Source organism: Hipposideros armiger, unplaced genomic scaffold (genome assembly GCF_001890085.2).
Source record: "Hipposideros armiger isolate ML-2016 unplaced genomic scaffold, ASM189008v1 scaffold_551, whole genome shotgun sequence".
Classification (NCBI taxonomy): Eukaryota; Metazoa; Chordata; class Mammalia; order Chiroptera; family Hipposideridae; genus Hipposideros; species Hipposideros armiger.
In genome coordinates, this window is record NW_017731901.1 from 176,632 (window position 1) to 191,420 (window position 14,789).

At 40.4% G+C, this 14,789-nt stretch overlaps 1 protein-coding gene across 7 annotated transcripts in view; it reads right to left on the bottom strand.

Annotated features, from left to right (window-relative positions):
* Positions 1-362: 362 nt before the first annotated feature.
* The window catches only part of KLF8 (KLF transcription factor 8), a 178,145-nt gene continuing 163,718 nt past the window's right edge, over positions 363-14,789 (bottom strand). For all 7 annotated transcript variants that reach the window (XM_019669272.1, XM_019669269.1, XM_019669268.1 and 4 more), the window contains one exon: positions 363-4,189. In XM_019669272.1, coding sequence (XP_019524817.1) covers positions 4,008-4,189 — 182 coding nt within the window. In that variant the 3' untranslated portion in view covers positions 363-4,007. The remainder of the gene's footprint in view (positions 4,190-14,789) is intronic.

Sequence of the window (14,789 nt, forward strand, 5' to 3'; positions counted from 1 at the left end):
ATACATTTCCTTGTTCTGTCAGCTGAGATGGCCTAAAAATAACACCACCACAGTAGCAACAAGTATACCTATTGGCCACATCTTGGTTTATAATACAATTCTCCATTAAAAAGAACCAGAACACTTAAAGAAATGGCTGATTATGGGAGTGGGCCAAAAAATATACAAGATGAACCTGGAGCATTTTATAGTGCCAGAAAATAATTATATGCTAAAAAAATGATGAGGGTATGTCAAAATGACTTGGGAGTCAATCCAAAAAAGTGTCCAATGTCCAAAGCTGGAACAATTTGAGCAAACAAAATAAAGTTTTATTGGATTATAGCTCAAAGCATAAAATAAATATCTATGAGTCCATACTAACACATGTAAATGACTGGATAAATAAATAAATGAGGAAGAGACAAATCTCCCACGCATAATTCCAAATAATTTTTGTAGATATTCATACTCAAGGATGTGGTGCATAATTCACCACTCCTTATGTGTGGGTTGCACATAATGACTTCATTCCACGAAGTACAGTATGGAATGTGAGGGGGGGCGGGAGGGGCAGTGGAGAGTACAGAGGGGAAAGCTGACAAACACTGTTTCAGCCAGGTGATCAAGCTTAACATCAAGGATATAAATCATGTTACTATGATGTGATGAAAATAGCATTTTACCTCTATGGTCTTTCTCCCCAAAACCCATAACTTCAGTTTAATCATGATAAAAACATCAGACAAATCTCAACTGAGGGACATACTCCTCAAAACTCAATGTGATAGGAAACAAGGAAAATCTGAGAAACTGTCAAAACCAAGAGAAGCCTAAGGGTATATGAGTATTAATGTGATGTAATATCTTGAATGGGATGCTGGAACAGAAAAAGAATATTAGGTAAAAATTAAGGAAACCTGAATAAAGTTTGGACTTTAGTTAATAATAACATATAAATATTATTTCACTAATTATAACAAATGTTCCATACTAATGAAAGATGTTAATAACAGGGAAAACTGGATGTGGGGTAAAGGAAAACTCTCTGTACAATATTCACAATTTTTCTGTAAATCTAAAACTGTTCTAAAATGAAATTTTTATTTGAAAAGTTAGCTCAAAAACCTTTCTGTCTTGCCCATAATTCACTCCACTTAATCTCCCCAACCAGTTCACATTCCTCAGTTTTTCCTAAATTTTCCAATCATAATTATCAATAGTTATGTTCAACTGCCTATCATCTACAGATGGAAGAAGTCCACTGCAACAAATCCCAGGATATTATAAACCCAATCAAAACAAGGCCATTTTCCATGCCCTAGGCAATTGTCCACACAATGGTGCTTTGCTGTTGTGAGCACAGCCTATTCAATTAATCCCAAATGCTATCTAAGAGAGACATTTCCTTTTAATCTCACTATTAGCAAAACTCTATGTGCTTTTGGTGCAGTACTGTATTGTACTGTATTTGTATCCCTCTACTCTATGAAATACTCTTAATAAATTTTCACATATTTCTTAAGGAATATGTAAGTGAGTGGAATAATTTTATCATTATTTGGAGGGGAGAGGGGAATAAGAATAGGATTAGAATTGTTTCCTGACTGTAGACAATTAACAAAGAATTTGACAAAGTCCCACACTGCAGGAAAATTTTTGAAAGCTTAGCGATGTCAGGCATACCAATATTTGGAATTTTAATTTGATCATCTTAGTATAGCATGTTTGATAGCTTTTATTTATTAATAGAGTATATACTCCAATGCAAAAGATCCTGAGTCTAAGGGCGCAGAATAGTTATGAACTCTGAAAAAGGGAGTCTGAGGACCCAAAGTCCAGAGAAAACGGGTAAGTCCTTGGACTCTACTGTAAAATATAATCTCAATTACTCTATTATAAGCTTAAACCAATTATGATGGTAATTCACATTATGTCTTAGAGCTACATAGAAGTTCCCTTTGACAGACTGGCCCTAGATATGTCCTACTGCGTTAACAATTAGTCTACAGTGTGGAACTTGCACACCAAAAGTCAGGGAAAAGTCTATATAAAAATAACAATGATAATAGTAAAAATCCACATGTCATTGTGAAAAATATAGGCAGTCCTTCAATTTATGAGGGTTTACGGTCTGGAAAGACATTGCATGTTGAAATGAGGTAAATAAAATCTCAGATATTATAGAAAGTGTTAGAAGAGAAAAATTGTGTACCTAATGTTATATGTCGGTGACCACAAGAACATTTTACTTACTATTTAATCAACCCTAAATTATTTTGTGAGTGGTCTAAGGTTTTCTGGAGCATAAAATATAAAGTTGGACAAATACTGCAACTAATCATGTAGTTTTCTTTAATTTGTTTTAATAATATGATCCCTGGGAGAATAGATGTACAGGTCTATTAAGTCCTTAAGAAAACATCTGGGGAAAGAATATGACCTGTAATTTATCTCATCTGTAAAATATGAATGATGGGTAGTACTAAATGGTTAATAGGATCTCTTATTGGTGCTAGAATTCTATGATTTAGTCAGAATGGACGGCCTTGGGAGGTAGTAACTTAAAGTGTTCAAACAGGGTCTGGTTGAATATCTGCCAAGGAAAAGGGGTTCAATATGAAGACAACCTTTAGGAGAGAGGCTTAGTCCAAAGTTAAGTGATGCAAACCTCCCTCTCCTCCAGGAGAGAGGAAATAAGCCATGTGGAGGTAGATCTGAGGTCCAGGGCCTGGAACACAGTGTTTTATGTTCCAGAGACTATTATAAAACAGTCACAATGGTTAATCAAATGTGTATATTATGCAATGTGCTATAATGGCTAAAAGAAATGGCTTAGGTGCTCATAGCAGTTGCAAAACATCAAGTTGCTTTTTGTATTTCAGTTTTTACTAAAAGCCTCTTATATTCCATTTAAAACACAAGAATGCATGCTAATAATGCCACAGAATGAACAAATACTTTTCTTACAACCCCTCACCTTTGTATAAAATGGCCCCAGTGTGTGATTTCTCAACATGCAATATGCTCATAACAGTTGCTTAATGTAAACAAAAAAATAAACAGTACAGGTGCAGCCGCTCAAGACACTGTCTGAACAGGCTGCCATTTGAATGAGGTTTGTGATCACAGCACATTTAGTATCCTATCCAAATGAAAGGCCCACTCTATTTGTTTTCAGAATTATTTTGATTCTACTTGTTCCTGTCACTGCCCAACATACTCTCCTGGAACACTTTTCATCCTACTGGCATGTCGATGTGTGCTTTGATTACTTGTCCAAATTTAACCTAACAAAGAATATGATTGTGCTGTAAAATCTTTAATTCTGAAGGAGGAAGGAGAGGAAGAAGGATAAAGAAAGACAAGATCCATTCATTCCTTTCCATGGACTTAAGAAGCAGAAGCACCAGCACTGTCTGAAAACCAAACTGTAAGAACAAATAGGATTGAATTTACAAAACCTTTGAGTTTTGTATGAGACTCAGCTTATTCACTGAGAATGTGTCCTATACTCAGGACCCAAATCCGTGTAAATCCTATCAACCAACTATAATTGTTATCCCCTCTTCCATCTAGGAACTTGGAAAAAGTCAATTTAAAATATTACCAACCACTTTTAAGCACTGATTCAAAAAATATATATATATATATGGATAAGAATTCTAGAAAACAAGAGAAAAAAAAACCAGGAAAAAAAGCAGCGTATGTTTGTTCACAGCCTTGAGTTTGATTCCTGTTTTGTTATTGTAGGAAAAATGTCCTATCGCAGATCATGGGTGCTGCGCTTTTATTCAACCCATGTAGAGGTCAAGAAAACTGGGGACTGGATAGTGAAGAGGTGAAGATGGAATATGAGGAGCCCCCATAGGAAGCCAGCTATCTTTTCCTCCAGGCTTAACCTGGCTCAGTGAGCTGCACCAACCCCATCTCAGAGGCAAGCTGAAATCAAAGAGGAAAAGATGGTCACAACCAGCTCATATACAGGAATGAGACCAGAGCAGCTCTTCTAGTGCGGACTGTGCTGCTCACATGGTGTCATGGCGACGGCGGTGCAGGGACAGGTGGTCAGAGCGAGAGAAGCTACGGTTGCAGTTTGTGCACCTGAAGGGCTTGATGCCCGTGTGCTTGCGGAAATGGCGGGTGAGCTCATCTGAGCGAGCAAATTTCCAGGAACAGCCATCCCAGGTGCATTTATAAGGCTTCTCTCCTAGAAAAGGGAATATGAAAAAACAAACAAACAAACAAAAACAAGAGGAGTCAGAGAAGAGATGTTTGGATACTGAAGAGATAACAGAGTACATAAGCTTTTATTAAGGCTTTGGTCAAAATGGTGAGGCAATCATTTTGAAGACATACTCTCTCCTGCCTTTACAGAAGTCCTAAAGAGAAGCTGACATGGTAGAGTGGAAGGCACATAGGTGCTGGCTCAAACAGGCCTTTTCTTGAATCCTGGCTCTACTATATACTAGCTGTGTGACCTTAAATAAGTCACTTCTTCCTGGCTGGGTCACTGTTGTCTCATCTCCAAAGGGGGATAAAAATATCTCACAAGGTTGTTTAACCCATTTTCTTTTTGAACACAGATAGTAAATGATAAAACTGGGTTCCAAACCGGTCTTTGACATTTTCCACTGTATCACACTGTATTAACCATATCCTCTTTTAATACATCCCAACAAATAGTGTAAAATAGTGTAAAATAGAGCCATGTATGTTTCAGTAGAATAAGCCCTCAGCTCAGGCTACAGGGCTTATGTGTATGGTTAGAAATTCAAGGACATGGAATGGGGTGAGGAGAAGCATCAAGTCAAATTTTTTGAAATAGTTCCATGCTCAGTATCCCCAGTTGCATTTGGGTTCTATGTGGAATATAATGCTCTGGATAAAGAGATGTGATATGTGAATGTGTATATATATATATATATATATATATATATATATATATATATATATTTCCATTCATCTATTGATGGACACCTAAGTTGTTTCTACATCTTGGCTATTGTAAATAATGATGCAGTGAACATGGGGTGCAACTATCTTTTTGAATTAGCGTTTTCAATTTCTTTGGATTAATACCCAGAGGTGGGATTGCTGGGTCACAAGGTAGTTCTATTTTTAACTTTTTGAGGAACCTCCATACTATTTTCCATAGTAGCTGCTATAGTTTACAATCCCATCAGATTTATTAAATAAATATATGAGCAAAAATAAATATTAACTGTGTTTAAGTCTAGGTCGTAAGATTAGGGTAATGTTTGTTTTCTTTTTTATTTAAGTATAATTGGCATACAACAATATTACATTAGTTTCAGATGTACAACACTGTGGTTCAACATTTATATACCTTATAATGTAATCACCGCCCTAAGTCTAGTAACCATTTGTTTTCTTCTTAATGTGTTTCTATGTTTCCTGTCTTCTACAATGAACATATATAACTTTATAATCATAAACAAGCAATAATGCAGACTAAAAATGCATTGGTATTCTAATGGTCTTTCTTCCTCTGGCTTGCTCTCCTTCCTTTGTAAAATTCTCCAGGGAATTTAATTTCATGCTGTTCTAAATTCTGGTAGAAATCTGGCTGTACATACCACGTTTCAAAGTATTGCTCATCACCTACCAATCCTCTCAAGTGTTTATTAATTAACTGTACAGTTTTCAAAAAATTGGCAGCAAAATGAAATTCACTCTTACTCAGTTTTGGACCATACTCAGGCAATCATTTTGAGGAATAATGATGTCAATTACTGATCAATTCAATATTCATAAATTGCTACATTAGGTGCTAAAAGAATAAGATAAAGTTGTACACATTAAGACCAAAAGATAGCCAATGAAATGTTATCAAATGTAAAGAGAAAGCTACACACACAGGGATCTCATTTATGTTTTCTAAACTTCTTGCCCCTGTGTGTATCTCTTCTCTCTCTCTCTCTCTCTCTCTCTCTCTCTCTCTCTCTCTCTCTCTCGCACACACACACACACACACACACACACACACACACCAGACAAAGAAAAATGGGTCTAAAAGACTAGACTGCAAATTATTAACAGTGGGAAGAAGAATGAGACTGCAGATGGTGTTGAGAGTGTGTAAAATGGAATTCTCACTTTTTGGTATATATAATTCTATCCAATCTCCACACCTCCCAACTGTTGCATTGCTATAAATTGTGTTGCAATCTCTCAAAAATTTCTCCTGAGAATTCCTATATTCTCTACACTCAAATGAAGAAAATTTGACTTGCAAAGCAGTGACACCCTGTGGCGATCAAAGTTCATTGCTCTGTACAGGAATTCAGCATGGAGAGCAATACTTCTATTTCAAAAGCAGTTACCTTTTATTATCATTGAACAAGCTCCTGTTTGTGCCAATGTACTTCATCGGACACAATTTATGAACTCCCTCAACATATCATCTAAATTGAAGAACAAAACACACACAGGAAAACTAATTCCTAAAATAAACTATAAATATAAGAGTGATATAAGTTCCAAGGCTAGATAATAATTTGTGAGGTAATATGAAGGCATTGAACTGGAGGTGTGGATAAGTTTTAGATGGGTAGAACAGAAGGTATAAAACAACCCAGTTAGTATGGGGGCATGAGCTGGTAAGGCAATACAGTGAACAAGTCGTACCCTGAAGCTTGAGGTGCCTTTACAGAAGTGCTGCAAGATAGCCCATTATAAAGGTAAGATTAAGAATTTAGATTTTTGCATAAGAGGTAGTGACATAACAAAGAAGGGGGCAGTGAGAGTAGTCTGCCTCAGGTATAGGCAAATGGGGATGCATTTAAAATGAATATAAAAAGAAATTAAAAACAATAATAAAATAGACTAAAAGATAGTTTGCTCTTTGCTAAAATCATGTTCTAATTATTAACAATGTCAACGATAAAATCCTCTTTCCTCACATGACAGAGACCTCCCATAATCCTCTTCCTCTTTGTTCACAAATGCCTGCAGGAAATGGTGGGGTGAGTGGGTAATACTGAAAAATTATGAATTCAAGAGAGACTTGGGGGCTGGCTGAGTGGCGCATTGGTTAAGAGCTGGTCTGGGATGCCAGGGAGCCCCGGTTCGGATCCTACATATCAGGGCCAGTGACACTGCCCTCTACAGCTAAGATGCTGAACAACAGCTCAACCTGGAGCTGGGCTGTTGTGAGTCGCCAGCGACGGCATAGACTGCAGCCCCTGTGGCAGTGGGTTGCCATGGGTTACCGTGTGTAGCCAGCAGCCAGTGTGAGAGGCCAGCAGCCCCTGTGAGTGGCCATCCAGAAGCCGGCGACCGATCTGCCTCACCCAGGAAGAGTGCAATGATGGTGCCAACTTGGGCCAGTGAAGCAATGTCCTCCACAACTAGACTGAAGAACAAAAGGAAAGCAACTTGTCTGTTCCCATCCCCCAATTCCCCAATAAAAATCTTAAAAAAAAAAAAAAAGAGACTCGGGAGATTTCCAGTTAAGCTGGTGGAGTAGATAAAAGCTGTGCTTGCCTTCTTTCATGACTACATCAAAATTACAACTAAACTATAGAAAAACCATCATTGAGAATTGCCTGAAGTCTAGCTGAACCAAAGTTCTACAACTAAGGACACACAAAAGAAGCCATCTCGAGGATGGTAGGAAAGATGGAGATGAAGAATGAGCTAGTCCTGGGGCTGGTCAAGTGGCTCAGTTGGTTAAGAGCCCGACCTCTGAGCAACAGAGTCGCTGCTTCGATTCCCACATGGGCCAGTGAGCTGCACCCAAGCTGAGCTCAAACTGAGCTGCCAACAGGTAGCAGGATGGCTCTGCTCGTGAGAGCATGTGCTCCTAACAAAAAGGTTGCCAGTTTGACTCTCACATGGGATGATGGGCTACGCCTACCCGCAACTAAGATTGAACATGGCACCTTGAGCTGAGGTGCCCTGAGCTGCCGATGGGAGGCCGGATGGCTTAGTAGTTAGAGCGTGTGCTCTTAGCAACAAGGTTTTGGTTTGACACCCGCATGGGATGGTGGGCTATGCACACCTGCAACTAAGATTGAACATGGCACCTTGAGCTGAATGGCTGCGAGCTGCCAATGGGTGGCCGGATGTAATGGAACTTAGAGCTGAGCTAGCTGAGCCCTCCACAACTAAGACTGAAAGACAACAATTTGGCTTTTCCCCTTCCCCAATTCCCCAACACTGTTCCCCTTCCCCAATTCCCCAACACTGTTCCCCTTCCCTAATTCCCCAATAAAATCTTTTTTAAAAAAAGAGTTAGTCCCACACCTGTGTGTGGCAGTTAAATATCGGGAGGGATATCTCAGCTGAGGAGGTCCCCCCAGAGGAGTGAAGGGTCCAAGTCCCATTCAGAGCTCCCCAGCCCAGGGTTCCAGTGCCAGGAAGAGAAGTCCCCACAATTTCTGGCTGTAAAAACCAGCAAAGATTGTGGTTGAGTGAGATGAAGGATAGGTAGAGTCCCAGGTGGTCCTCTTAAAGGTACCACACATGGACTTACTCGCTGATGGACTCACTCACTCTGAGCTCTAGCTTTGGGGCACAGCTTAAAAGGTGCCAGGGACATACAGGGGGGAACTGAGTTGTCTGGCTTGAGGGTGAGGGCTGGAGGGTCAGCTTTATCCCAGACAGAAGTTCTGGAAGAATCCATTGTATCTTTGTATCTCCCTCATCCTGGCATGCAGACACAGATGGCCACCATATACGAGACTCCATGAACCTAGCTAACACTGTTCTTCTGTCCCACCCTGGTGATTTCCTGAGACCCTGCTCCACCCAACTTGCAGGCCCACCCAAGCTGATTCCAGTGGATTTTCTATACAAACGGTCTGTCTTGGCTCATCCTGTGAAATTTCCTAAAATCTCAAAGATTCAGAAACCCCAAAGAAGCAGCATCTGGCTTTGGCATGTCCCATATCATTTGCAGAGCAGCCTCAAACCCGGCAGTAACACAGCCAGCCTAGGTTCCAATTTGGCCTCTTGAGGCACTTCCAAGTCTAGTAAAGGCAGCAGACAACTGCAAATTGCTTTGTGGTTCATGCCAGGTGGACCTGGGCAGGGTACAGGCTGCAGCTGCACATGGTCTACAGTGGGTCCTCTTGAGGAGGCCCTGGGGCTGGCAGCTTCAGATCCAGCCAGAGCATCACCGGCTCCTTCCAAGGATAACACACCCAAAGGGCAGACTGAGCAGGCACAGTGCCCTGCTAAAGAAATCTTGCTCTGTAGGGACAGCCCCTGCCCAACAGCTCCTCCACTGTAGTTGTGGCCAGTCCTTGGAACCAATCAGCCCAAAGGTCAAGCCCCCTCATTGACATACAAACAGCAACTAAGGAGAGCACATACAACCCACATAAGGCACACACCTGGAGCACCGAGTGCAGGTGACCAGGGAGACTGCCACTGGACCTCACAGAACACCTACTACATAAGGCTACTCTACTAAGACCAGGAGACATAGCAGTCTTACCAAATACATAGAAAAAAGCACAGGGAGGCAGCCAAAATGGGGATACAAAGAAACATGTTCCAAATGAAAGAACAGAACAAAGCTTGAGAAAAAGAACTAAACAAAATGGAGACAAGCAATCTACTAGACACAGAATTCAAAACATTGGTTATGAGGCTGCTCAATGAACTTAGGGGAGGAGTAGATTAACTCAGTGAGAACATGGGGACAGTGACTCGGGGGCATTGGAGACATATAGGAAGAGATTGAGTTGTGTGGCTTTGGGGCAAGGAATGGAGAGATAATCACTATTTTCCCTCTGTGGGGTCCTTTTCCCATGCAGCCAGCAGGTGGGTGCCGTCTTTCCTGTGATGAGCCCTCCCCCCCATGCTCATGGCCAAATCTGATTCTGAATGGGTCCAGTGAGCTCCACTCTCTCTACCGTGGTGACTCCCTGGGACCCTGCCCCACACAGCTTGCTCAATGCTGGAGGCATTTTGTTTGTGAGCATCGAGCCCATTGCACTGTTTCTTGGACAACTTTTGGGGGTTCATGGGCCACAGGTGGGTGGTAGCTGGCCTCAAATTGTGCTCTGAGCATTTAGCTGTGAAGCTCTAGGCTAAGCACTAGCACAAAATGAGACTATTGAGTTGTCGGAAAAGTCATGACATATTTTTTCTGTTTTTTATTGCAAAAATGCGTCATGACTTTTCCAACAACCCAATACGTTAACTTGGTGAACAAAACTCATCCCACCTTGGTGACTCCCTGAGAACCTGCCTCATCCAACTCATGTAATGCATGAGGCATTATCAGCCCCTGAACCTCACAAGAGCTGGTAGGAGGCAGCAGGCCTCAGGTGTTTTGGCTTTTTGCAGTGCTACTCCAGGCCTAGTACTGGTGGCAGCCATCCTCAGTTTGCAGTGTGGCATCTCCTACATGTCTACAGGTTATACACAGGGAGCAACAACCTGGGATTGATTTGTAGCTCCTACCAGGTAGTCCCTGGCTAGTCACAGGCAGTGGCTGACCTGGGCCTGCACCAGAGTCCCTCCCAAGAGGCCCAGGAACCAACATACTTGGAATTTGGCTTCAGTCTACAGCAGAGCACCAACCAATTAGCCCCACAAGTGGCATGCATAAAGAGTGGTCTCAACAGGCACCAGAGCCCACTGGGGCAAACCCCATTCCATGAGATAAGCCCCGCCTCCCCCCCAGCATCCTGTAAGCTGTGGATGTGGTCAAAACCCAGAGCGAGTCAGCCTGAAGATAAATCTTACCCACTGATGTGCCATAGCAATCAAGGCTCAACTATAACAGTAGAGAATGGACAACTCACACAAGGGACACCCCTGGAGCACCCAGAGAAGGTGACTAGGGAGACTGTGCCATTGGGCCCATGGGGCACCTACAACATACAGCCACCTGGCCAAGACTGAGAGATGTAGCAGATCTACCTAATACATAGAAACAGAGAGAGACAGTCAAAATGGGGAAACAAAGAAATATATCCCAAATGAAAGAACAGGAGAAAACCCCAGAAAAAGAACTAAAATGAAACAGAGGGAAGCATCCTATGAGAGGCATAGTTCAAAACACAGGTTATAAGGATGTTCAAGGAACTAGTGAGAACTTCAACAAGAAAAGAGCAAGCATAAAAGAAGACATAGAAACCATTTAAAAAAGCCAGTCAGAAGTGAAGAATAAAATAACCGAAATGAAGAATGAACTAGAAAGAATTACCAGCAGACTAGATAAAGCAGAGAATGGAATCAGTAATTTGGAAGACAGGGTACAAGAAAACACCCAACTGGAAGAGCAAAAGGAAAAGAGAATCCAAAAAAATAATGATAGTTTAAGAGACCCTACCTAGTACAACATCAAGCATACCGACATTCACATTATAGGGGTAACAGAAGGAGAAGAGAGAGAGCAAGGGATTGAGAACCTATTTGAAGAAATAATAACTGAAAACTTTCCTAAGCTGCTGAAGGAATCAGATACAAGACCAGGAAGTGCTGAAAGCCCCAAACAAGATGAAAGCAAATAGGCCCACACCAAAACACATCACAATTAAAATGGCAAAGGTTAAAGACAAGAGATAATCCTAAAACCAGCAAGAGAAATGCAACTAGTTACTTACAAGGGAGCTCCCATAAGATTGTCAGCTAATTTTTCAACAGAAATTTTGCAGGCCAGGAGGAGTTGGTATGAAATATTCAAAGTGATAAAAACCAAGGGCCTACAACCAAGATCACTCTACCCAGCAAAGCTATCATTTAGAATTCAAGAGATGAAGAGCTTCCCAGACAAGAAAAAGCTAAAGGAGTTCATTGCCACCAAATCATTATTACAAGAAATGTTTAAGCAACTTCTTTAAGAAAAAGAAAAAGAAAAAAAAGATAAAAACCTATGAATAATAAAGTGGCAATAATTACATATCTATCAACAATTACTTTCAATGTAAATGGATTAAATGCTCCAATCAAAAGACATAAGGGTGGCTTAACAGATAAGAAATCAAAACCCTTACATATGATGTCTACAAGAGACTCACTTTAGATAGAAAGACACATATAGACTGAAAGGAAAGGGATGGAAAAAGGTACTTCATGACAATGGAAACAAACAAACAAAACCTGACATAGCAATACTTACACCAGACAAAATAGACTTTAAAACAAAAGGCTATAATAAGAGATAATGAAGGGCCAAGTAATCCACATCTGGGTGTTTATCAGAAGAAACCAAATGCTACTTTGAGGGGACATGTGCATCCATATGTTCATTGCAGCATTGTTCACAATGGACAAGATGTGGAGGCAGCCTGGGTGTCTGTTGATGGAAAAATGGAAAAAGAGGAGGTGGTACATATATACAATGGAATACTGCTCGGCCATGGAAGGGAATGCATTCTTGCCATCTGCCGTGGCATGGATGGACCTCGAGCATATTGTGCTGAGTGGAGGATATCAGACAGAGAAAGACAGATACAATATGATTTTCCTTATATATGGAACCTAAAGAACCAAATAAGTAAACAAACAGAACTGAAAAAATAGAAATAAAGAATACAGTAACTGAAATAAACAATACATTAGAGGAAAGCAACAGTAGACTGGATGAGTCAACAGAGGATTGAATCAGTGATTTAGAAGACAAGATAGCACGAAACACCCAATCAGAACAGTGATTAGAAGAAATAATTGAAAATGAGGATAGTTTAAGGGGCCTTGTGGACAACCTCAAGCCTATCAATATTCACATAATAGGAGTACCAGATGGAGGAGAAAGAGAACAAGGAATTGAAAACATAATGATGGAAAATTTTCCTAACCTGATGAAGGAAGTAGACATATTATAAAAGCCAAGGAAGTACAGAGAGTCCCCCAAAACAAACAGCCCCATGTCAAAAACACATCATAATTAAAATGGCAAATGTTAATCTTAAAAGCAGCAAGAGAAAAGCAGTTATCTACACAGAAGCTCCCATAAAACTGTCAGCTGATTTCTCTACAGAAACTTTGCAGGCCAGAAGAAATTGGCAAAAAATATTCAGTGTTTCCATCCCTTCTATTAAATAAAGGGATGGAAAAAGATATTTCATGAAAATGGAAACAAACACAAAAAAATGCTGGGTTAGCAATACTTACACCAGACAAAATAAACGTTAAAACAAAGGCTATAATAAGAGACAAAGATGGACCTAGTCATCCCACTTCTGGATATTTATACAAAAAAACCCAAAATACTATTGGGTTGTCGGAAAAATCATGATGTAGTTTGTCTATGTTTTTCAAAGATCATTTACTTATATAAAGAACAAAGATCAATCAATGATATATTGCCCGTTTTGTTCGATAACCTTTTGCCATCTTTCAGTGAGCTTCATAATTCCTCGTTCATAGAAGGACCTGTCTTTATTTGCGGAAAACTGAACAAGGTGCTGATTTACAGCCTCATCTGAATTGAATGTTATACCACGCAAGGAGTTTTCAAGACAGCAAAATAAGTAGAAGTCTGACTGCAAGGTCAGGGGAGTATAGTGGGTGTGGCAACACATCCCATCTAAGCTCCAATAATTTTTGACAGGTGATCAAACTTGTGTGTGGTCTCGTGTTGTCACGACGGAACACAACTTTTTTACAATTAACAAGCTCTGGACGTTTCTAGATGACGGATTCATTCAAACTGTCCAATTGCCAACAGTACACATTTGAATTGATTGTTTGGCTCCTTGGTAGGATCTTGAAAAACACGACACCTTCAAAATCCTACCACACTGAGAGCATAACTTTCCTCTGATGAATGTCTGCGTTCGATGTCGTTTGAGGCAAGTCATCACATTGGGACCAAGACAGTTTGTGCACCACAATGTTGTAAACAATCCATTTCTCATCACCAGTTATCAGTCGCTTCAAAAAAAGATCGTTTTCCTCACGTTTAATGAGCATATTCCAGATGCTTATACATGCCATCAAATGAACATTTTTGAGTTCATACAACCCAAATATTGATCTTGCTTATGTATCCCAGCTTCTTCAGGTGGTCATGAAGGCTTGCATGACGGATGTTCAATGTTCCTGCAATCTCTCGTGTTGTGTAAGGTGGGTTTGACTCGATCAATGTCCCTATTTTGTCGTCATCAACCTCGGTGGGCTTCCCTGACCGAGGAGCGTTGTTGAGATAAAAATCAACAGCACAGAATTTCGTGAACCATCATTAGCATGGACGTTCTTATAGAGCATTGTCACCATAAACTTTATGCAACTTTTCACAAGCTTCACGTTGTGTTCTTCCCTTTGTGGAAGAAAAACAGTAAAATATGACAAAAATGCATAGTTTGGTCTTCCATCTTCAACTTGTTGTAAAATCTCCAAAACTCAACCAAATTGCTCAATTTTTTTAGAATGAAGCTAGAACTGTCAGCTGTCAAATGACATAGCAATAACATAGATGTAAATGACTCTAGTACTTCCAAAAATTAACTAGTGCCATCTGTTGCAAACATGCGTCATGACTTTTTCGACAACCCAATACTTACAAAAGACATGTGCATCCCTATATTCATTGCAGCATTACTTACAATAGCCAATATATGGAGGCAACTTGGGTGTTCATCAGTGGATAAATTAATAAAGAAGAGGTGGTACATATACACAATGAAATATTACTCAGTTATAAAAAAGAATAAAAGGGGAAAGGAAAATGGCCGCGGTAAGGAAGTCACTGAATTAGCTCGCGCAAACCACGGCAGTGAAAACACAACTCTGCGGGACACGCTGAGCAGCAAAGGGACTCCCACGCGGACTACTTAGAGGTGGGCAGACCCGGCGGGTTCGGGAGTTGGGCGGCGAGGGCGAGT